The sequence below is a fragment of the Garra rufa genome, chromosome 6 (assembly GCF_049309525.1).
Source record: "Garra rufa chromosome 6, GarRuf1.0, whole genome shotgun sequence".
Lineage (NCBI taxonomy): Eukaryota > Metazoa > Chordata > Actinopteri > Cypriniformes > Cyprinidae > Garra > Garra rufa.
Genome location: NC_133366.1, coordinates 11,345,263 through 11,371,096, shown reverse-complemented (window position 1 = coordinate 11,371,096; position 25,834 = coordinate 11,345,263). Strand labels below are relative to the sequence as shown.

The 25,834-nt window shown below is 35.0% G+C and overlaps 1 protein-coding gene across 2 annotated transcripts in view; it reads right to left on the bottom strand.

Annotated features, from left to right (window-relative positions):
* Positions 1-1,021: 1,021 nt before the first annotated feature.
* Positions 1,022-25,834, bottom strand: part of npnta (nephronectin a) — a 70,138-nt gene continuing 45,325 nt past the window's right edge. For both annotated transcript variants that reach the window (XM_073842026.1, XM_073842027.1), the window contains 8 exons: positions 24,859-24,978; positions 19,437-19,571; positions 17,533-17,655; positions 12,512-12,958; positions 7,391-7,480; positions 4,835-4,933; positions 3,727-3,986; positions 1,022-3,634 (listed from right to left, as the gene is read on the bottom strand). In XM_073842026.1, the coding sequence (XP_073698127.1) occupies positions 3,524-3,634; positions 3,727-3,986; positions 4,835-4,933; positions 7,391-7,480; positions 12,512-12,958; positions 17,533-17,655; positions 19,437-19,571; positions 24,859-24,978 (1,385 nt within the window). In that variant the 3' untranslated portion in view covers positions 1,022-3,523. The remainder of the gene's footprint in view (positions 3,635-3,726; positions 3,987-4,834; positions 4,934-7,390; positions 7,481-12,511; positions 12,959-17,532; positions 17,656-19,436; positions 19,572-24,858; positions 24,979-25,834) is intronic.

Sequence of the window (25,834 nt, the reverse complement as noted above, 5' to 3'; positions counted from 1 at the left end):
TCCAATTACAGAGCTTTCTAATTAAATTCTTACTAGTAACAATTCCAATTACAGAGCTCTACAACAGAATTTTTACTAGTAAGAATTTCAATTAGATAGCTCTACAATTAAGTTATTACTAGTAACAATTACAATCAGACAGCTCTATAAATATTTTTTTACTAGTAAGAATTCCATTTAGAGAGCTCTCTAATTTAATTACTAGTAAAAATGCAATTACTGAGCTCTACAATTCAATTTTTACTAGTAAAAATCACATTAAAGATGTGACTTATGGACTAGTAAAAATTCATTTGTAGAACTTTCTAATTGGAATTGTTACTAGTAAGAATTTAATTAAAAAGCTCTGTAATTGGAATTGTTACTAGTAAAAATTGAATAATAGAGCTCTCTAATTGAATAGTTACTAGTAAAAATGCAATTACGACGGGTAACGCTTAGTATATTTTAGGCTAAAACGGCTTGCCATAAACATTTGGAGAAGAACGAATCAAGGAGAATTCTGTTGTAGAGCTCTGTAATTAAAAATGAATGGAAGTCAATGGAGACTTATGACTAGTAAAAATTCATTTGTAGAGCTTTCTAATTGGAATTGTTACTAGTAAGAACTGAATTAGAGAGCTCTGTAATTGGAATTTTTACTAGTAATAATTGAATTATAGAGCTCTCTAATTGTAATTGTAACTAATAAAAATTGATTTAGAGAGCTCTCTAATTGGCATTGTTACTAGGAACTGAATTATAGAGCTTTCTAATGGAATTGTTACTAGTAAAAATGCAATTACAGTACAACGAGTAACACTTAGTATATTTTAGGCTAGAACGGCTTGCCATAAATGTCTTTCCCAGTCTGACCAATTAGTACAGCCCAAAACGTGGCAATAATTGACCATTTTCAGCAGCAATAATCAGCGAAATATGCGAGTTTCGTTCGACTGACGATGTGTCTTGAAAACACACTGAAAAATGTGATTACACCTCAACAACATTAAAAAAACTACAAGACAAATATTTTACGTTCACACCTTTTAATGTCTGGAGATCGTTGCTTCAGAATATCAAACCAAGAGCTTTCATATTCAACACACAGTATTAAAGGGTAACCATGGTTGTGATGATCATACAGAATGGCTGATACAGCCATTAATAAGAAAATTCGAAACAGTTTACTGGTTTGTACTTAACAATATACGTCAATAAAATACTCAAAACTGGGTCGTGTGATGTAAACATTGTCCTGCATCACTTGTACGATGAAGAATTCACATATATATATATGCACCTACAAAGCATATTTGAAATATATTTATATATATATATATATACACATGTATGAATACATTTACAATAATACACCAAAAATAGTTCGTCACTCAGATTAGCTGGTTAACAAAGCACGTGGGCCGAATTTAAAAAGGGACTTGAAAACATCATTCAGGTGGCAAAGAAACTGTTAAACTGGGCAACTTGCATTTACAATGGCATGACGAGGTCTGAAGTGGCGGACAAATTTTACATCTACAAAATTAAAATATACAAAAGTATATTTTCAGACTTCGGATATTTTAGACATCTCATACAATAGAGCGCTGCAGTGATTAACGTTATGCATTTTTGTTGGCCAACCTGGAAGTTAACGTCACTGGTTTTGATAATCTTCACAAATTAACAACTTTTGAAGCCTAAATTAAGCCGGCAAAAGATTACGAATCCAAATACCTTGTATAAATTGCAGGCATCAGGGAGCCGCTTTTAATTTAAGGAGTATTGAATTTGCCTTTGAATGCACGTTTTTTCGATTCATCATTTGGTCAGTTACCCGGATGCACGACCATATTGGAGATACTTGGATGTAAACAACAGCATGGATTGTGGATAATGTACTACTGGATACGTTGTTCTGCTAATTTATGTTGTCTAAACCACACACACACACACAAAAAAAAAAAAAAAAAAACGTGTGAAAGCTGCTAAATCTTATAGAGAAGGACTTAGTAAGCAGGAAAGGGAACAATATTTTGACAAACCAAAGTTAATAGGTGGTAAAGATAAGTTCGAGCTGTATTAATTAAGATATTCGCCTAATATTTCACCTACCTGACCGGAAATGATAAGAACAAACACTAATGTTGTCAAGATTCTTGTCCTGGAAATCCTGCTTCAGTTTGACCAACCACAAACGCCTTTTGTTCCTCAGACAGTTTTTTTTGCACTCTTCTCCTTTATTTGTTAAACTTTTGGCTTTCTATACTACTCCAAATGTTTTTTTGGTGGCACATCCCTAGTCACATGACTTCATTTGTCGCTTCTGATTTTTTATTTAAAAACATTTTCCCCGAAAGCTGGAATGAGAATAGTTTGTAAGGGTGCATTTGTAAACAAAACGAGGCAGTGAAAGCGACTGAATAGATGACGTTTAATGTCCCTGACAAGCTCTGTAGCTCTATTTAGAAAACTTTGAGTAAAAAAATAAGGGGGTATTACTGATGTATTTTGCCATTTAAAAAAACATGAAAATATCTCAAGCTTGTGTTTAAACTGGCATTTAAACAAAAACCCATTTAAGGGGTTTACTCCACTTTCAGAATAAAATTTTCAAGATAATTTATTCACCCCCATGTCATTCAAGATATTCATGTCTTTCTTTCTTCAGTCACAAAGAAATAAATTTTTTTGAGGAAAACATTTTTCAATGGTGCTCAACAGATTGAAGGTAAAAGATGCAGTGTCAATGCAGCTTCAAAGGGCTCTAAACGATCACAAATGCTCGTCTTGTCTAGCTCTGTGATGCGCATGTGCACTCCGGTTCAAGACAGTTAGGGTATGTCGAAAAACTCCCATCTCATTTTTTCCTCCATTACGGTTTTACCTTTTTTTTGGTAAAAAAAAAAAGAGCGTTTGATCTTTTTTGCATGTTCACTTTGTAAACACTGGGTCAATACTTCTGCAGCAAAGTAGGATGATTTTAAAGTTGAAATTAGGTTAAAAAGTATATAAACTTGATTTGTTTTTGTTTTTTTTAGTAAATAACCAATCGTTTCACTACACTGTAGATAAGACCCTTATTTCTCAGCTGGGATCGTGTAGAAATTTTTTTGAAGCTGCACTGAAACTGCATTTGTAACCTTCAATCCACTGAGCACCATTGAAGTCCACTATATGGAGAAAATGAAGAATGTTTTCTGAATTTCTTTGCGACTTAAGAAAGAGAGACATGAACCTCTTGGATGACTTGGGGGTGAGTAAATTATCAGGAAATTTTCATTATTGACTTCAGGACGATTGAACCAGATGCTAACTAATTTCCAGGATTTGGCCTACAAAACTACGTCATCCCTGCAGCAATGTATTGAGCTGGAACATGCACTTGTAGCCACCGAGGAAGGCCAGAGGAAGCGCACCATAACCGTACCAGGACTGACAGGAAGTCACGTCCCTTTCTGCTTTCTGTAAGGTGTCCGTCTTCCTAGAGTCCTGTGAGTAAAGCTGGCATTAAAAGTCTCTGTTTGTGGTGTTGTTGCTGTTAAAGTCTCCTCAGATTGTGCTCCTCCTGACAGGAACCTCGTTTGAGACTCACGTCATCCAGAGCTATTTCGCCCTTGCGGCCTCTCCGCCGCTCGCCCTTCACCACCACCTGTAATGACATAAATCACAAAACACCATTGCTGCTTTCCAGCTGACCTGCTTTCAAATGGCAATGAGAGTATATTCGGTGTTGACACTTACGCTTTCTAGCCCATTGCCCCAAATGGTGATCTGCGTCGTCCTCCAGCCGTTTCCTCCCGTTCGACCCCAGACTGCGGGACTGTGCTGCCGTCCCTTCTGGACGAACACCTGCAGCATGCCTACGTGGTGCCCTGCCATGTTGTGTCTGAAGGCCAGGCAGAGGTTCCCCTCGTTCCAGGGCGTCGTCAGGGGGAGGATCAACTGAGCGCCACGACCACCTCGCTTCTCTCCGCCCTCTGAAATCGTCAGGTACCGCCCACCTACAATAGACATTGACAGACAAGGATGAATTTAATCAGAAAACAGAAAAAGTGTCTTACATACATAAATGTCACATTTACAATTTTTACATTACATACAAACACAAATATGTGACTATGGACCACAAAACCAGTCATAAGGGTCAATTTTTTGAAATTCAGATTTACACATTATCTGAAATCTGAATAAATAAGCTTTCCATTGATGTATCGTTTGTTAGGATGGCTGAGATACAAACTCTGAAAATCTAAGGGTGCCAAAACATCAAAATACTGAGAAAAATCGCCTTTAAAGTTGTGTAAATGAAGTTCTTAGCAATGCACATTAGTAATCAAAAATTAAGTTTTGATATATTTATGGTAGGAAATTTACTAAATATCTTCATGGAACATGATCTGTACTTAATATCCTAATGATTTTTGGCATAAAAGAAAAATCGATAATTTTGAGCCATGCAATGTATTGTTGTCTGTTTTTTTTTAATTATTAATTACATGGTAAGGTTAAAGCAGGTTTATAAATTACACTATCTTCTAAAGATTAATGATTCAAAAAAAGCATGATATTTGCAATAGAAGGAGAAAATGTGTACCTTGAAGAAGTTTAATGTTTTTTTTCTTTTGAAAATGATTAGAAAGTGTATTTGAAATTTGGTTTACCACACTTTTTTAGATTCATTAGATGAAAATCTTTTGAAAAGAGTATGAAGGTTTAAAAAAAGATTAAAGAAACACAGTATGAAACATGAATACAATTGCTTGGCACTTACAGCACTTTTTAATTAATTTTTCTTCTTATTTGTCATTGATCCAATAACATTTTCTACATACTGAAAAATGGTCCGTACCTGAAGGATCTGCTGTTGTCTCCCAGTGAAGGTCTCCCTCTCTGTGCTGGATCCATCCACAAAGACCGTGGTCAAAAGAGCAGCTCAGATGTCCGGTCTCTGTGGAATATCACACAGTTGCTTAAAAATGACTTTGAAATACAAAAATATTTCATCATGAAATTGGGAACAAAAATATTCATCAATTTGTGGTATATGAACCTTCACAATTAGTGTGGGACATTAATTTCGGTGCACCATTCAGAATTGAATTAAATAAAAGAGGCAGCAGTCAATTGTAGAATTGCAATTTAAAAGAGGAATTAAAATGAAATCAAATTCAGGAGTTACTCATACAAACAAAATATGTGGTATTCAATTTAATTTGTATTTATTATTATTCATTTATTAATTTTAATTTAATTTTATAATAATTTAATTATAAGTATTTAATATAAATATTTTAATTTCATTTTTTGGAAATTGAATTTTAATTATTTATTGAATAAAGAATATTCAAATTTACCACACATTTAATTAATTAATTAAAGCAATGTACACTCATAAAAAAAGGTAAAAAAGCTGTCTCTGGGATGGTATGTTTTCAAAAGGTACCCCTACAAGGTGCATATTAGCACCTAAATTGTACATATTTGTACTGTTTAAAAAGGTTTTGTACCTTTTAGCTGACATTTTGGTACAAATCTGCTAGTTTAGAGGATTACTTTTGTTCACCTTGTGATCCACATATGTGACCCTGGACCACAAAACCAGTCATAAGGTTAAATTTGACAAAACTGAGATTTATACATCGTATGAAAGATCAATAAATAAGCTTTCTATTGATGTATGGTTTGTTAGGATAGGACAATATTTGACTGAGATACATCTATTTGAAATCAGAAATCTGAGGATGCAAAGAAATCAAAAAGACTGAGAAAATCACCTTTAAAGTTGTCCAAATTAGGTTCTTAACAATGCATATTACAAATCAAAAATGACATTTTGATATGTTTACAGAAGGAATTTTACAAAAAAAAATTGGCATAAAAGAAAAATCAAAAATTTTGACCCATACAATGTATTTTTGGCTATTGCTACAAATATACCCCAGCGACTTAAGACTGGTTTTGTGGTCCAGGGTCACATATACAGTGGTGGCCAAAATTATTAAAACACTAGTATTTTCACGAGCTACAAAATTGGTTTTAAGTCAGTTATTTCTATCATTTGCTGTAGTGTGTCAGTAGGAAATATCAGTTTACATTTCCAAACATTCATTTTGCTATCAATTGTATTAATCCAGTAAGATTTTTGTTTGCACAAAGAGTCTGACAACAGCCAGTGAAGAAACAGAAACTGAGACAGACTAAATCCAGAAGAACTGTGGCAAAGTCATCAAGATGCTTCAAGAGACCTACCTGCAAAGCTACCGGAGAACTATGCAAAAGTAGGCCAGGATGGTCACACCAACTGATTTAATTTAGTTAATAGAAGTTAATTGATAAAGAAAATCTATTTAAGACATTATTTTTGACAGCATTTAAAAAAAAAAGTGCCTAAAACTTTGAACAGTACTGTAGCTTTGCATGTAGATTTCTGAAAGCATCTTGGAGACGTTGCCACAGTTCTTCTGGATTTAGTCTGTCTCAGTTTGTTGTTTCTTCATGTGATTCCAGACAAACTGGATGAGGATGAGATCAGATCTCTGTGTGGAGCACTGACTGTTGACTCCTTGTGCAAACAAAAAATATCACTGGATTATTACCATTAATGGCAAAATGAATCTTTGGAAATGTAAACTGACATTTCCTACTGACACACTACAGCAAAAGATAGAAATAGCTAACTTGAAACCATTTTTTGCTGGTGAAAATACTAGTGTTCTAATCATTTTGGCCACCACTGTATACCATGAATAAATACACATAATTAGTCAAAATGTATGCTATGAGAAATATAAGAAGATATACAACAGATTTTTTTTCTTATCAGTGGTCTGTCAAACAGATATCAGTGCCTTATAGGTCGCTCTCCACACTAGTGGATAACAAAATAAAGCATGTGGCTGGTGGCGAGTGTTAATTTCACACCCTGTTTGCAAACAATCCAAACCCTGGTGAAGGCTCTAAACTGGTATTCCCAGCATTACGGGCTCAATTCACGATGTCCTATAACTGAGATGCTCTATTATCATCATGGCCTTGAGTAACACACTGAACAGATCGCTCCAGGGGAACTGCCCTTGCAAGCCATGTAAGTGAAACTGCTAAATGAAAAGTAACTCTGAAGTGTGCTATGCCGAATTTCCCACAGGGATCAGTGAAGCGTGAGTATTTTCATGAAGGCCAATGAAAGCTGTTCACCTCACAGCACTGATCCAATTCATCTGGAGTGACATCATAAATCAAGATTAATAACTACTAGATGCCTGTGAGGTAATTGCAAATATACAGTCTCACTGTTCCTATAATGTACAGTTTGTCTGTTTCTATATATCTACAGACTAAAGCAATTATCAAACACTCTGAAAATCTATCTGCAGTTTCAGCCAAAGTAAAAGCAGCCGTCTCTTACCTGGGTCATCCTTCAGCTCCTCTTCTGTGTTGCCCAGTTCAATGTCTAAATCGATATCAAGCACATTGTTCTGCCCATGATTTCGTGGTACTAGAAGAGAGAAAAGAAATTAGTTTAGACTCTAGTGATTCCCAACCATGATCTTTTAATTAAATATTTTTGCTATTCACTGTGATGCAACTGATTTATTTTATCAGGGGTGTTTCCTCCAAGGAAGCAAGGGAGGCAATGCCTCCTCAAAATATTGGATGAAAAAAAAAATAGTACAAAAATAAAACAATGCCAAATATTATAAAATATAACATTTAAAAAAAGTGTATAAACTACTTGTTTTTCTAAAAAAAGGAGCGGGAGTCCATGTCTCTCTCGCTTCCCCTGAGCCCACTGAGTTTTAATAGACAGCCTAAAGCATGCAGTGAGTTTGGTGGGGGGTAATTGAGAATGAATGGGGGAAAGTCACGTAAGAGGAGGCAATGCTTCCATCGTGATATGATTGGGTATGACTGGTTATGTTTGGCTGTGATTGGTTCATGCGATAAATCCCGCCTCTTGTGTTCGTGAATCAGTCTGAATTAACAATATAATGCCGTTAATGGGAAGACTTGAAAAAGTAAGTAAACAACTCATGCATTTACATAAAACCACTTTGTTACATTAAAACAAGACTTAAAACGGCACTAAAACATGATCTGTGGGAATTTTTAGTGAGTAATCAGCTCGGTGAAATTCAAAGTAAATCTCAGTGTCTGACCAATATTCACCAAGCTTTGATGACTGATGATCAGAAATACTCAAAAACAGTTAAAAGTTAACTATTAAAAAGAATAGCCGAACAAAATATATGTGATCCTGGACCACAAAACCAGTCATAAGGGGATTTATACATCATCTGAAAGCTGAATAAGCTTTCCATTGATGTATGGTTTGTTAGGATAGGACAATATTTGGTCAAGATACAACTATTTGAAAATCTAGAATCTGAGGGTGCAAAAAATCTAAATATTGAGAAAATCACCTTTAAAGTTGTCCAAAGGTTCATATTACTAATCAAAAATTAAGTTTTGATATATTTACGGTAGGACATTTACAAAATATCTTCATGGAACATGATCTTTGCTTAATATCCTAATAATTTTTGGCATTAAAAAAAAAAAAATCAATAATTTTGACCCATACAATGTACGACTGGATTTGTGGTCCAGGGTCACATATATTGTTTAATTTGTTACTGCCTTGAGTTATTATTTTGGAATAATGTAATATTACATTATTGACTTTAATAAAAAAAAAAAACATTGCTTACATTGTCAATGTAAAAAAAGAATTGTTTTTATTCTCTCTTCTTTTTCTGATAGTGTAATTAATGTTTATTTAACCAAGAAAATGTGAGTGTGACATGAATTTACATTTGATTAAAAAAGAAAAAAAAACTTGTTGCTTGCATCAGTAGGAAACTATACTGTGAACAGTAATGGCTAAAGGGCTCGCACAGCCTCTTGTATCTTATGGCTTAATTGAAACAAATAAATGTTGGGGACAAGACAATTGTCCTATCAATTCCTTAACCCATAACCAAAATACAGACTTAATGGAGGATTGGTGACAAGCGAGAGTGTGTACATCAAATATATGGCAGGATAACAGCTGGAAGGAAGTCAAGTCTGTGATTAGTCTATTGATTTCAATTATACCTCAAGCCTTCGCTTGTGAAAGCACAATGTGCAGCCCATCCTCGACCTAATAAGAACACGTAGTAAAATAACGTCACCCTAGGGTTGTTTCCAAACACTGCAGGTGTTCATGTCGGGGCAATACAACTTTGACATGGTTGTTATTGTTTCTAATTGATTAAGTAGACATAATTATACTTCATCCCTAGGAGTCTATTTGCCTTACTTCCCCACTGCTATTTTCAGAGGCATCATTATTTATTAGGCCTATTTGAGCCCTCGAAGGCAGTGCAGGGTAACTGATTTATTGTCCTGAGGCAGGGCCGACTGGTAATGTAATCTCTCTAGGTGTGTCTTCTGTTTTCATTAGGTGCTGTCATCTGGATAGGAGGCTTTGGGGTGCAATTTGCTTCCCTGAAAAATCTGCCTCGTGGGAAGCCCAAGAGATGCCCAAAAAAAGCTTATGAACATGAAGGAAACAACAAATTCCTTTGGGCCTGGAAATGGTTTCTTAGACAGATCCAAAAGCCTTCATGGCCCAGTCCCAAATGATGCACTCAGCGGTTCTCTTATGAATTCACACACTGGCTACAAAACACCACACCGGCTGTTGCGTAGCCTAGTGCGAGCTCAGCAAAGAGTGCATTGAGCCGGCGCTTGGGAGCATGCTTCTGAATCATAAAATGATATGGGACACCCTATGGTACAGACTTCACAGAGAAGCATGTGTAAAGGCCGTAAGATCACATCATAAGACCACATCAAGTGAACAAAAGGGCTTTAAAGTTAGTCAGTCCACTTGGCGGCTATCTTGGAATCTCCCACGTCAGCTATTTTCTAGATCCAATCGACCTGAACACGGAAAGATGCCAGAAATCTCCTGAAATCAAATGTTTGCTAAGTCTTTGTTTTATTATTTTGGCACATCAGCAATAATGTCTTATGGTATGGTTTTGCTTCACTGGCTCACTCTTCGCTACAGGCAGGCAATCTGACCAATCATAATGCAGAATCTGCCATTTTGTCCAACAAACAAACCAAACAGGAGAGCAGATTAACGTCAGTGGACTTGAACTTGGAAAATGGTGTGTGTTGACGTCTTTCCACGGTTTAAACAAGATACATTCTGATGTTCATTCATGTTTATTTTGTGCTATAACTAGTCAAAAGGAAGAGATGATTGGTTCATGTCCCGCTTAAAACTAATGTGCGACAGCAATCTGTCACAACACATTAATGAGCCACAAAATGGTATCTATTGTTTGAGTTTCTTAAATGACAAAAATTGAAAGCGGAGACTTTGTTTCATTTCAGAAGTTAACCTGCTCTGTCTTGTTTGTTGATTGTCAGTTTCCTCTTTGCTTCGCACTTAGTGTGAACGATGTGTGGCTTGACAGAGCAATGTCTTGTAAGCAGCTAAGGGAGCGGGTCTTTGCAAAGGGTGAAGTTCAGACTCAAAAAACTTTCAGGTTGCTTCAGCTAATCCAGGGGTGCTCCTGGAGTTCAGCTCCAACCTTAATTTTATCTGAATCAAGGTAATCAAGGTCTTTAGACTCACTAGAATCTTCCAGGCAGGTATTTTGGGACAAGTTAGAGCTAAACTCTTTAAGACGTTGGCCCTCCAGAACCAGGATCTGACTGAAAAGACCTGAACCAGCTATTCAAGTTCTTTAGGATTACTAGTAACTTTCAGGAAAGTGTGGACTTTCAGAGGCAGAGGCAGTTCAGAGCAAAACTTTGTGGGATACTGGTGCTTTAGAAGCAGGATTGGACACCCCTGTACAGTACACATTCTACAGTAAAGCTGCAATCACATTTACCCTTGTTTTTCACAAGGAAAGTCCAATCATTTTAATAGGAATACAAGTGATCAGGCATTTTGTGTGACACCAGGGGCCTTATTTATAAAATGTTGTGCAGAAACCATCCTAAATTTGATCTTACGATCATCTCTCAAAAACTACTCCTCTCTCAGAAACTACACGGCAACCTGTCAAAATAAAAGTATGGTTTAACGAGTAACAGAACTATATTAGTCGTGTATTACTTTTGTCCAGTATAATGTAGGTGTTTATAGATTCCTATTTCTGGCTAATTTAAATAATTGATAAAAAAATAAATACTACAACACGATTAACCACTTAACTGTAGAAAAAATACTACAATTATTATTGAAAGTTTTTAAAGGGGTCATCGGATGCCCATTTTCCACAGGTTCATATGATTCTTTAGGGTCTTAATGAAAAGTCTCTAATATACTTTGGTTAAAAATTCTCAATAGTAGTGTAAAAAACACCCTTTTTTTCCTTGTCAAAATCAGCTCTGCAAAATATCAGCTCATTTTATCACATGCGCCCTGCCCCTCTCTGCTGAGGGATTATGAGCTGTAATGTTTACTTTAGCCGCATTTAGCTGTGTTTAGCTGCATTTAGCCGCGTTTATCAGCAAAACTTGCCAACAAGCACATTATTAAGAAAGGCCACTTGCAAAGATGCATAAAAACCCTTATACTCACTTCTGCGAATGATTCACACGAACATAGTTGCATATGTAGATCGGGATCGGTGCTTTCCTTTTAAAAACGAAAGTAAGGTTGTCCTCTGCCTCTTAAGCGGCTCAGATGTCAGGAGTAAATGATGACTTCTATGTTCATTATTACACCCAACAACAGAACGCCTAAATCGCTCAATTAGAGTCGACACAATGGCAATCATATTCGGACTGTTTCAGCTCGGTGAGGGCGGGTCTAAGGTAAGACGCTCATGTCAATCAACTGTGTTTCGTCACAACGACAAGAAGCTGAGAATGACCTGATTTTAAAAAGCAGATATTACTTTTAAAGATAAAAAAAATACCACTGGGTGGATTTTTATCATTGTAGGGTGGTTGTGTACACAAACTGCCAACACACATTAATGAAAACAACATGTAAAAGTTAGTTTTGCATCTGATGACCCCTTTAAACTGAATATTCACACCATTTTTCTTCCATGTATTACAGTAAACCTCTTGTTTGCCAAAAAATAAAAGGGTTTAATTTTAATTTGATAAATAAATGTTTAATGTTGAAAAAAAAAAAAATTTAAAAGATTGTAGAGCCCTGTTGTTTAAAATGTTAAAACTGAGAGTTTTGGACGTACTTTTTCACTGAAATTAATGTTTTTCATTATTAAACAAAGTAAAGTACAGAGGAAAAAAAAATACCGTTGGCAACCGGAACGGGTTGAATGTTAGCCACTTTCGTTACCATATGACTATAAATTATGATAACAGTTCTGTTACAGCCCTGGACACCGACAGATTTCCACACACAGATTTGGCAAAGGGTTCAAGTTTGTCACATTGACTGCCACTCTGACCAACAGAAAGCTGGTGAATCAGCAGAATCTGGGTGATTCAGCCAAATTATCGTTTATGTGACCACACATAATACTGAAGTAGATTTACTTACTATGAACGTCGCCTCTTTGTTTCTGGGTAATGTCTTTGATGCTGTTATCAACTGGTGTCACAAACGGGATGATAGGTCTACGTGTTGGGATTACGGGAACCACAGCTGTAACCACTGGGGCTTTTGTGGTAGTTCTGGTAGGCTTTGGGCGGGTCGGGACCTTAGGTGTGGCTGTCACCACCACAGGGGGTTTACGTGTCGGGATGAAAGGCCTTCGGGTGGTGGTCGCTGGGACTCTCACTGGAGGGGTGATTTTTTTAATTGGAGGAGGTTTGGTGGTGGTTGTTGTTGTTGTAGGTGAGATCCGTTTAGCTGTTACTGGTGGTCTGATTGTTGTGGTGGTCCTCTTCTGGTCTGAGTCTGGAATTTTGTTGCCCCCTTTGTTGTTATTGTTGCTCGGCGTGGTCTTTCCAGGTCGTGGAGGGTCAATTACCACCTTTGGGATAGCTAAAAGGAGAACAAAGAAGGATTCTTAGATTAATTTGACATCGAGTTAGTCTTTTTCCTCATTGCATTGTTTTAAACCTGGCATAGCTGGCATTCAGATGGTCTAACTGGTCATCAAGTTGGTCTCCAAGCCTGACCAGTTGAATAATGCCCAAAATGTATTTATTTTTATATTTAAAACATTTTAAATATTTTTTAAATTAATTTTTTAGTATTTTATTTAAATAATAATATATATTTACTTAATATAAATTGTTTTTCTGTAAGTTAAAGTAATACACTGCAAAAAATGCTTTTCTTACTTCGATTTTTTTTGTCTTGTTTCCAGTCAAAATATCCAAAAATTCTTAAATCAAGAAGGATTTTCTAGACGAGTCAAAATTATTTTCTTGTTTTCAGAAAAAAAGTAAAAATTAAGTGAGTTTTTGCTTGAAACAAGCAAAATAATTTGCCAGTGGGGTAAGAAAAATAATCTCGTTTTCGGTTTGAAATAAGATTTTTTTGCTTACCCCACTGGTGTTTCTTTCTAAAAACAAGAAATATTTTTTTACTCGTCTAGAAAATCCTTCTTGATTTAAGAATTTTTAGATATTTTGGCTAGAAACAAGACAAAAAATCTAAGTAAGAAAAGCATTTTTTGCAGTGTATTACAACACCAGACTGAACTGAGAGGCTGATTTAAGCTGTTTTTTCATTATTATTCACATATTTATCAAGACCATTAACTTATTATTTTTTAACCCACTTTTAGTGTTGTATCTTTGCTGTTACTCAGCTCTGTAATTCATCATAATTATCTCAAAATAAAAATTATAACCACAGAAAAAGTCCATTAATTTTGACATTACAAAGTCAGGCTCCAGTAGAAATTTCACTATTCATTTCAGATGAGACGGAAAAGCACACTTTCAGCTCATGTGTACAATGAAAGCACGAAAGCCATCCATCACATTCAACATGAATACCAGAAGCGCAAAACCTCATGCTTGTGTCGTCCTTAAGAAAGGAACGCTAAAGGAATGAACGTGACAATGCTATCTCAGGTTTCACAGGAGCTTTGATATGCGATTCCCAAAAAGGCAGTAATTCAACCCTTTCAGCACTTCTGAGTTACACCTGGCTGAAAGTTTCTAGACCAGATGCGATGCTGAGGAGGGATGTGTTGCCTTGTTAATTGGTTTAACACTGATTAAAACAGGTGTCATAATCACAACAACTGTATTTTGTCCACTTAACAAATAAAAAGATCAAGAAGACTGCAGCAGTGCATGCGTAACGCTACACAGATGAAGCCGCTGACAGTGGTGTGCTCAGTTGTGGTGTCACCTGATGCTCAAGGTGAGCCTCTCTTTGTTCACGAAGATTAAAAGCATGGCAGTTATCAACCTCAAGAAGCCACAGCAGACAAAAGAATTCCAGACAGGGAGATGATTCGCAAGACAGAGATTTTCTTTCATCAGATCTAAAGTATTATAACGAAGAAAAGTCCTTCAGCCACATACTATTAAACTCTGAATTAATCACCAGGAAATTATTGCCAGCAATTATTCTTATACATTCTTATACATTTCATTTTATTTATTTTTCCCTAAACCATATATGTCATGTCATTTCACCCTTTTAAATGATTGATTATTTCAGACAGTAAAGCATGTAAATAAAAGAAAACTAATATATGTACACTACCAGTCAAAAGTTTTTGATCAGTGATTCTGCTCACCAAGCCTGCATTTATTTGATCCAAAGCACAGCAAAAACAGAAAATTGTGAAATATTTTTACTATTTAAAATAACCGTTTTCTATTTGAATATATTTTAAAATGTATTTTATTCCTGTGATCAAAGCTACATTTTTAGCATTATCACTCTAGTCTTCAGTGTCACATAATCCTTCAGAAATCATTCTAATATGCTGATTTGCTGTTCAAGAAACATTTTTATTATTATTATTATTATTATTATTATTATTATCAATTTTTAAAACTGTTGAGTGCATTTTTTTCAGGATTATTTGATAGAACCATAGAAAGATCCAAAGATCAGCATTTGAAAAAAATCTACTAAGCTGTTTTCAACATAATAATAATAAAAAATGTTTTTGAGCAGCAAATCAGAATATTAGAATGATTTCTGAAGGATCGTGTGACTGGAGTAATGGTGCAAAAAATTCATGTTTGAAATCACAGGAAGAAATTACATTTTAAAATATATTTAAATAGAAAACAGTTATTTTAAATAGTAAAGATATTTTAAAAATTGTGTACTTTTGATCAAATAAATGCAGGCTTGGTGAGCAGAAGAGACTTCTTTAAAAAAAAAAGTAATCTTACTGTTTAAAAACGTTTGGGGTCTGTACATTTATTTTAAGAAACTAATAAAAATTGATAAAAAGAGACAGTAAAAACTTTGACAGACCAGACATTTCTATGTCAAATAAATACTGTTCTGTTGAACTTTATATTAAAGAATCCTGAAAAAATATATCATGGTTTTCCACCAAAATATTAAGCAGCACAACTGTTGAGCAGCAAATCAGCATGTTAGAATAATCATGTTAAAAATTACATTTAAAAATACATAAAATGGTTATTTTACAATGTAAAAAAAATCCACAATATTAATTTTTAACTATATTTTTGATTAAATAAATACTGCCTTGGTGAGAAAAAAAAAATCTTACAACCTCAAACTTTTCAACAGTAGGGCATATACTTTTCATATATATTTTCTCTTTTTTTCCATTTATTGTATCTACACAAATATGCATTGTAACAATTGATGGGACTGTCCATCTCAATTCATTCCTAAGATTTTTTGAAGATTTCAGTCAGGACTCTGATGCCTCCAATCATTGACGCTGTCCTTCCTGTCATTCATCCACTATTCGCTCTGTTGGCGTTGTGCTATGGGATGCTGTCATGCTGAAAGCTGAACAATCTACCTATGTTCAACTTCCTGGCTGAGGCTACGGCTTTTCATCAAGATTTTGCACCATCCATCTTCTTTTCTTTAGTGACAAGTGCACCAATCCAAGAAAAAAAGGGAACAAAATTCTACAAATTTCCCACAGTGCTAGAACTGCAGTAATGGTTTACAGCAAGACCCCACAGGTGAATTGTGTAAAAATCTAACTAATAGATTACAACATACGTTCTTCCCCTCTGGTAAGACCGGTTTGTTCATATACCATTCGGAATATATTATTAAAACTGACCAGTGCATTACAAAAACAGTGGTTTTGCCTTAGGAGGCAGTGGTTTGCCACTAGATCATAAACTTTTTAATAATGTTGCTACTTTGTTGCCACCTTCTCATATAAGCCAGATCAGTCTTTGCAATAAAAAAGCCTGTAGCTCCTTCAAAGTCCATCAATCTCCTGGCAGTGTTTGTGATCAGCCTTTTGCATGGTTATCTCCTTTCAAGGGTTGACCGTATGCCTTCTACCTCTTAATGATAACCTTGCCTCAGCTCTTGTGCTTTAAAGCCTTTATACTAATGTCTCCTGACTTAAGCCTTTCCAAACCTTTATCTTGAAGTGCTTTTGAAAGCACCGTTCCACCTTATTTTACTTCATACAGCTGCTTTTAATCTAAATTAATCAGAATCACCGCAACTGAGAACAGATGGGGACCAATTAAATTGTTGCCTGAGCTGTAATGTGATTAGTTTATGCATGGAATGTGTTCGTTTATCCAAATTAGATATTTTTTATTGTTGGGATATTAATTTTATTCACAGTTTGGATTGCTGTATCCACTGTAGCATTGCAGATTGTTCATGAATAATGGTTCCAAAAAGAATCTTTCAGTGATCGGTTCTTAAGGGGAGACACTGCAGGCAAAAATGCTGTTTTTTTATGCACCTATCAAGTTGGAGATTTTGGGCTTTTTGTTTTTTTCATAAAGTGTTTTACAGACTAGCGTAAAGAAAACATCCAAAAAACACTGTTAAGTGTTGCTTTTATAGCTTCATCTATTTGTGTCAATAGATTTTAATTACAAAGCATATTTTGTGTAAAACTTGCCGTTTTCTCAAAATGTCTCCAAAAAATCTATATCCTGAAGGTTTTTACAGAGGGATTTGTTCATACATAATTTGCTTGATTTTATACATTTTATTCCCCAAAAAATGGTAAAAAATATAGTGTTTCCCATCTGTTTTTTCTGAATTATTTTGTGAAGAAACGAGAGACCCAAAATTCCCTCTGTGAAAACATTTGACTCTAATATGTCAAAAAAAAAACAATAATTTTGAAACTGACTTCATCCAGTGCTTAGATTTTTGTACTAGAAATGTATGCAAATTAGCATTATTTATTTCATTAAATAATGCCTCATATGCATATTTAAACCTAACATTTGAGAAAACTTGTAATACAATTTTTTTTTTTTTTTTTGTCTGAAGAACATTTTAATAATCTAAAGAACCTTTTTTGTACTATAAGGAACCTTTTGTGGAATGGAAAGATTTCATAGGTGGTAAAAGTTTATTATGGAATCATAGATGCCAAAAAAAAGTTAATTTTAGTGCAGCGAGCTGTTATTATGCAATCGCAATAATTCTTGCATACTCACGTTTGCAGTCGTAGCCCACGCCTCTATAGTCTTCCTTACACTTGCACTTGTATGAACCAGGTGTGTTATAGCAGGTGGCGTAGGGACCACACTGGTGTTGATTTGAAGCGCATTCATTCACATCTTAAAAGAAAGAAAAAAAGAAAGAAACCCAAAAATTATTAAAGCAGGAAGGATGAGCTCTGTGAGATCAGGTATATTTAAGTCAATGGAATATGAGTCAATGGCTCTGTTTTAAAATCTAGTTTAGGAGTTAGCAAGATTTTTAATATTATTATGGTGTAAAATAATGTTTTTCTATACATTAAAATCTAATTTATTCCTATGATCAAAGCTGAATTTTCAGCATCACTACTCCAGTCTTCAGTGTCACATGATCCTTCAGAAATCATTCTAATATGCTAATTTATTATTAATGTTGAAAACAATTGTGCTTATTATTTTTTTGGAACCTGTGATCATTTTTTTAGGATTCTTTAATGAATAATAAAAAAAAAACAGCATTTATTTAAAATAGCAATCTTTTCTAACAATATACACTACTGTTCAAAAGTTTGGGGTCAGTACAATTTTTATTCTTTCTTTTTTTTTTTAAAGAAAATAATACTTTTATTCAGCAAGGATGTGTTTAATTGATTAAAAAAAAGTGATAGCAAAGGCTCATATTGTTAGAAAAGATTTATATTTTCAATGAATGCTGTTCTTTTTTAACTTTTTATTCTTCAAAGAATCCTGAAAAAAGTATCATAGGTTCCAAAAAAAATATTTGGCAGCACAATTGTTTTCAACATTGATAATAAAAGTAATAAATCGGCATATTAGACTGATTTCTAAAGGATCGTGTGACAGTTAAGACTGGAGTAATGGCTGATGAAAATGCATCTTTGCATCACAGGAATAAATGATATGTTACAGTATATTAAAATAGAAACCATTATTTTATATTGTAATAACATTTTTTTTGATCAAATAAATGCAGCCTTGGTAAGTGTAAGAGACTTCTTTAAAAAACATTTCACGTCTTACTAATCCCAAATTGATTGGCAGTGTAATTGATCCAAAATACAAAGAAAAATAATATTGTGAGCTATTATTATTCCAGAGGGATGGTATTGCAAAAATACAAAATTATATTTATTGTCTAAATTTCACAATAAAATGTTCTGAATTTGAACACTTTTGAGACTTATTACAAAAAAGAAGCTTATTGTGCTTAGTGCATGTTAGGTGCATTTTTGTTCAGACATCAGCTGAAAACAGCATAGACTAAAACATAATTCTTGGGATTTAAACAATAATGGTTACAAAATAAAGATTGTTTGAAATCAAAAAGTCAATATTGTTTAACCAGCACTGCTGTTGTAGTTTATTCACATTGTGTGCATGAAATAGACACCGATTCCGCTAATTAAACATCAATGTTTCATAGTTTTTTTTCCTTTTTTGCTATTTTAGACAAATACTTGCCAAAATTTTGACGCATGACTACTTGGTATAGTACTAATTGGTTAAAAAAAGAAAAGCTCTTTTGATCATCTAAAAGAAGATATAACAATAACACTGGATTTTTGAACAAACATTTTTGTTTAAAAGTAAACCTATGAGACCTGAAAAAGCCTCTTACAGGCAACTCACTAAGTTTTGGAAGAGAGTGATCTTGTTATCTATTTATAAAACTGAAAAACATGTAATGTTTAAAACAATTGGCACTGTATTATATAAAACCTGAACTTGGCACAAAACGTCTGCCGTTGGCAGGAATGTGAGTTAAGTTTAAAAAGATTTTTTTAGTTAAAGTTCTACAAAAGCAAAAGCAAGGTATTTCAGAATCTTCTAATCAAATTATGACAAACTACTGATTCACTCCGTTTGAAAGGCATTTGAAAAAACTCAAAACTGCTCACCTGTACACTGATATTTCCCGTTGATGTACTGCAGGTCAAAGCCATCATGACACTTGCAGATGTAGCTCCCAAATGTGTTGATGCACTTACGGAAACGTGGACAAACCGCTTGACCTGTGGCACATTCATCCACATCTGCAAAACAAACACACCGATCCATCATTTCTCCACTCGTTTTCATTCTCCAGACTGGATCAAATTAAAAAGGTCTCAGTCAAATAAAGTCTGGTTCTTGAGGTTTTTGACTTGAATTAGATATTTCACATAAAACACATTTACATATAGCTCACGAGAGAAAATAAGTTCAAAAGTTTACATACACTTCATTCTTAATACTTTGTTGTTATCTGAATGATCCACAGCTGTTTGTTTTTTTTTAGTGATAGTTGTTCATGAGTCCTTTATTTGTCCTGAACAGTTAAACTGCCCGCTGTTCTTCAGAAAAATCCTTCAGGTCCCTAAAATTCTTTGGTTTTTCAGCATTTTTGTGTATTTAAACCCTTTTCAACAATGACTGTATGACTGTATGATTTTAAGATCATATTTTCACACTCATATGCAACTATTACAGAAGGTTTAAACGCTCGCTGATGCTTTAAAAGGAAACACAATGCATTAAGAGTTAAGGAGTGAAAACTTTTTAAATTTAAAGATCAGGGTAAATTTAACCTATTTTGTCTTCTAGGAAACATGTAAGTATCTTCTGTAGCTTCTGAAGGGCAGTACTAATTGTGTGATATTTAAGCAATATAAGAAAAATGTACACATCTTCATTCTGTTCAAAAGTTTTCACCCCCTGGCTCTTAATGCATTGTTTTTCCTTCTGGAGCATCAGTGAGCGTTTGAACCTTCTGTAATAGTTGCACATGAGTCCCTCAGTTGTCCTCAGTGTGAAAATATGGATTTCAAAATCATACAGTCATTGTTGGAAACGGTTCAAATACACAAAAATGTATAGCAACAAAAATGCTATAAAACCAAACAATTTGTGGGACCTGAAGATTTTTTCTGAAGAAAAGCGTCCAGTTTAACTGTTCAGGACAAACAAGGGAATCATGAACAACTATCACTAAACAAAAAACATAGCTGTGGATCATTCAGATAACATCACAGTATATGTACACTTTTGAACAGGGAAATATTTATAAATTCTATTTATTTTAAAGGAACCGTATGTAGGATTGTGGCCAAAACTGGTACTGCAATCACTTTCAAAATACTGTAGAACGGTGTATCCCCTCCCCCTCCCCCCTGACTCGAGGTTGCCAGCTAATGCCACGTTCCAGACAACCCGTAACTCGTGTTTTTCCGACCTTCCATATTTGACTGCCGTTTCAGTTCACTTTCACTGGTAGAAGGTCGGAAAAACACGAGTTACGGGTTGTCTGGAACGCGGCATTAGCAATGTTGGCGTCTGTCTTCAAATTCTTCTCCGTTTTCAGCCGTCTCCATCTTTCAAAGGCATCTCCTATACAAATCCTTGTTTTATTTCGGACTTTGTCACGACGTATTTCGGATTCATAACGAGGTCTTTTAGGTTTCGTAACGTTATAAATGTTTTATCCGACATGTTCGTAGCTGCAGCTGTAACTAGAGCAGAGCTGGCAACCCGGATGACGAAACTCTATTGACTTCGTGATTGGTAGATAGCTGGAGGGTGGAGCCTCAGACCAAAACACAAAATGACAACAATAACATCAGTCGTGGGCTGCAACTGGCACTTTTAAATGACAATATCCTGGCCGGACCACTGTTGTCAGCAGAGCCGGACAGTAACGGAGTACATTTACTTGAGTACAGTACTTAAGTACAATTTTGAGGGATCTGTACTTTACTCGAGTATCATTTTTGGGGAGTACTCATGACTTTACTCAAGTACATTTGAGAGGCAAATATTGTACTCTTTACTCCACTACATTTCTATCCATAACCGTGAGTACCCATTACTTCTTCTAAAAAAAGGAAAAAAGAAAAATCTCGGAAACCCTCAATTTGTTGTTTCCCTCTCAAACACGATTGGATTGTGCAGACGCCACTGATTGGGACAGCCTATCAGCAATCATCTTCAGCTTTCCGCCAAAGTCAACTCCATGGTCAGATAATGATTTAGATAAGAGACGAAACCATGGACGAAACAATGGATGAAAACGCAGCAGGTCCATCCCAGGAATGTGCCAACCCATGGCCCCAGTTCAGAGTTGTGTCAGAACATTACTATATTGCCTTCTTTGCTGGTTTAGTTTAATTGACTTGATTGATGAAAAAACAATTGTTAGCTGAATTTTCTTTTCTGATATTACACATTAATGTAAGCTGAGCATTTGCTTTGATGTTCTTGAGTATGTGGTGTGTTTAACACAGTCAGGTTCAAATGTGGGTGCAAAATTTTTCATAACTCCATGTAAGACGTTTCTGTACATAAATGTAAGCACTGTGGCAGTAGTAATGTAATATTTAGAAAATGTACTCTTGTACTCTTGGTACTCAAGTACTTTTAAAAACAAGTACTTCAGTACTTTTACTTAAGTAGACATCTGACTGTAGTACTTTTACTTGTACTTGAGTAAAATTTAGCAAGGGGTATCTGTACTTTTACTCAAGTAATGAAGCTGTGTACTCTGTCCGCCTCTGGTTGTCAGTGATAGAAGTATTTGAAATGAACATGATTTCTTAATGTCTAGTGACATGTCAGGGCCATTTTATGATTAACTGAAATAAATTTCTTACATACAGTACCTTTAACTATCATTTCTCTTGTGGACTATATGTAAATGTCTTTTATTTGAAAAATCGTATTATATGATCCCTCTTATTTTAGTAAAATAATAAGGTGTATGTAAACTTTTGACTTCAACTGTATGTTGCATAATGCTGTCATCTGTTCATTTTTGAGATGTTGCCCGGCTCTCTGTACATTAATCCTTACATACTTTGATATTTTGTGTTGGCATATGCTGCATCTAACGTTTAGCTAAACTGCAATATGCATCAAAGCGGTGTGTGAATGCTCTGCAGGAGACTGAGAGGTGTGTGGGGCAAACTCGACACTTAAGTGTGCATGTACAGACATCCATCTAACACAAGCTGCCCTCCTCGGAGCAATAAAAGTCCTCGGCTGAAATACCTGAAGAGTTGAACACCTGTGCTGTGAAACATTAAGATGGTCAGTCTCTGATTGATGGTCCTCTTTTAAAAATCTCACGCTGTTTTCTGCACTCCCCTACTCGTAGCCTCCAGAAAAAAAGGCAGAAAGGTGGGAAAAAATGTAAGGAGCGGAGCTAGACATATGTGTGTGTTGAAGTGCCACAGAGGTTAACTGACTCAATTTGTTGCAATCCATTTGTGATTTAGTGAACTGTGTGGTTAAGATGAGGTGAATATGGGCTTCTTAAAAATGTTTATGTGAGATGTGGTCTCTGTGACTATGGCATGCCATTAAGGCAATCATTAACAAATGCCACAATGAAATATCCAAGCACTTAAAGCATAATTACCGGATCAAACGAAGAAGCGCAGCTCAGTTGTCAAGGACTATTGCCATTTTTAAGGCTCTGTAGCAGGAATGCAGCCGTTAATGAAAGTGACTGTGTTTTGTGATACGTTCAATGAAAAATTTTGTCATCTTCTCTGACAGCCATGGAAAAAAAACATGTCTAGATCATGTCATATATTCAAAAGACGACAAGAGCACAAAGAGATCGCGCTCTCTTTTCTTCTGACTTAAAGGGGTCATGTCATTTTTTATTTAATGTTTTTACAGTTTGACAGACTTCTTACAGAAGTCTACATCTATTTACAGTGATGCAAATTAACAGATGATTTTATTCAAGGCAATTTACAGTGCATATAAGATAGGCCTATACATTTTATAAGTATGTTTGTTGATGCTAAGAATGGTGAAGAATCAGCCCAGAACTACACGGGAGGAGCTGGTCAATGCCGTGAAGAGAGCTGGGACCATCGTTTCCAAGGCTACTATCAGTAATACACTAAGACGTCATGGTTTAAAATCTTGCATCGCACGGAAGGTTCCCCTGCTTAAGTCAGCCCATGTCCAGGCCCCGTCTGAAGTTTGCCAGGGACCATCTGGATGATCCAGAGGAGTCATGGGAGAAAGTCCTGTGGTCAGATGAGACCAAAATAGAACTTTTTGGTCTTAACTCAGGCATCATGCTCTGGGGGTGTTTTTCTGCACAGGGGACAGAACGACTGCACTGTATTAAGGAGAGGATGAACGGGGCCATGTATTGTGACATATTGGGCAAAAACCTCCTTCCCTCAGTCAGAGCATTAAAGATGGGTCGTGGCTGGGTCTTCCAACATGACAATGACCCAAAGCACACAGCCAGGAAATCCAAGGAGTGGCTCCGTAAGAAGCATATCAAGGTTCTGGAGTGGCCTAGCCAGTCTCCAGACATAAATCCAATAGAAAATCTTTGGAGGGAGCTGAAACTCTGTGTTGCTCAGCGACAGCCCCGAAACCTGACAGATCTAGAGAAGATCTGTATGGAGGAGTGGGCCAAAATCCCTCCTGCAGTGTGTGCAAACCTGGAGAAGAACTACAGGAACCGTTTGACCTCTGTAATTGTTAACAAAGGCTTCTGTACCAAATATTAAAAAATTTTGACTCAAGTGTTCAAATACTCATTTGACACAGTAATTCACAAATAAATTGTTAAAAAAATCATACAATGTGATTTCTGGATTTTTATTTTTAGATTCTGTCTCTCAAAGGGGAAATGCACCTATGCTGAAAATTGTGGACCCCTCCATGATTTCTAAGTAAGAGAACTTGCAAAATAACAGGGTGACTTATTGACTTCACTGCACTATATATTAAATTTGTCATTAATAATAATAATAATAATAATAATAATAATAATAATTAATTATTAATAATGTCATTAATAATAATAAATCAATAATAAATAATAAATATACACATACATATAAATTATATATATATATATATATATATATATATATATATATATATATATATATATATTGTTTAAGGAATATATAAATAACTATTTAAAAAATTGAGGACTAAAAAAGATGAATAAGTAATTAATAATAAAAAATATATAAATATATATTATATAACAACAATAATAATAATAATAATTATTATTATTATTAATAATATAATTTTTTATTATTATTAATTTATATTATAAAATAAATTAATATTTTCTAAATGTATTTTTATTGATAAATTAAATAAATTACATAATAATAAATCTAAAGTATATATATATAGTTATAGTATACATTATTATTTTGTTGGAGAAACTTTTCTCCAGTTCAAAATAAATATGAACTTTGTTTACACAGCTCGAGAAAACTTTCCCTTTTCAAGTAAGTAAAGCAGTGAATTGTAATCAGCTGCTGCAGAAATGCATTACCCATGAACACATACCCACACAGGTCCTGCCATCTGGAGCCAGCTGTAGACCTGGGGAAGGGCACTGGCAGCGAACTTCTCCTTTCATTACTTCACAGCCGTACTGGCAGTTCGCCATGCTGCATGTTCGGGCATCTGACAGGAACATACAGAAACCAGATTTAGCACTTACCATACAATCATATATTTCTTCCACTTTCAATACAGCACAGAACCACTTACTGTAAGCATAAAAGACATGGATGAAAAACAGAATGCACCTATAGGTGTTCCATATATAAGCAGCCAAGCAAATGAACACAGACAAAAGATGAATCGCTATTAAATGGGGTGCGAGGCCACAGGTCAGAGAAGGGAACACACTATTCTACATTTAGCTTCATGGCCTTGAAGGAAATGGGCAGTGAAGCAGATAACCTTGTGTTATTAGATTGTGCAGTGATCTATTAGCCCTGCGGAGAAACACCACTCCACATCGGTGTCGAGGGGGTCGTCACAGTGCAACCCATTTTCCATGAGACAGCGAGGTAAAAAACACTCTAGAGAAAAGGGTAAAAAACACTCTAGAGAAAAGGAGATGGCACATTGTTCCTGCTAATGCAGGTGGAAAAACAAAAATAAAACTCAATTATTCCCTTAGGTCTTTGAAAGAAAAAAAATGGGGTGGATGGCGGTGTTACAAAATCACTATATTTTCGTGTTCTAAGTAATAGATCAATATATACTGGACCAGGTTAAATATCTAAAATAAAAATAGATTAAAATGCCATTAAAATGGCAGGCTGAATTGAGTTTTCAGTATAATGGCATTTTAATATTATTTTTATTTTTATTTTAGATATTTCATCCTGGCCCTTTATATCTTGATCTCTATATATATATATATTATATATTTTCAGCAACTTTTTTTTATTTTTAACAACAACAACAAAAACAACAACAATAATAAATAACAATAATAATGTATTTTTTATAGTTATTTGTCATTGTT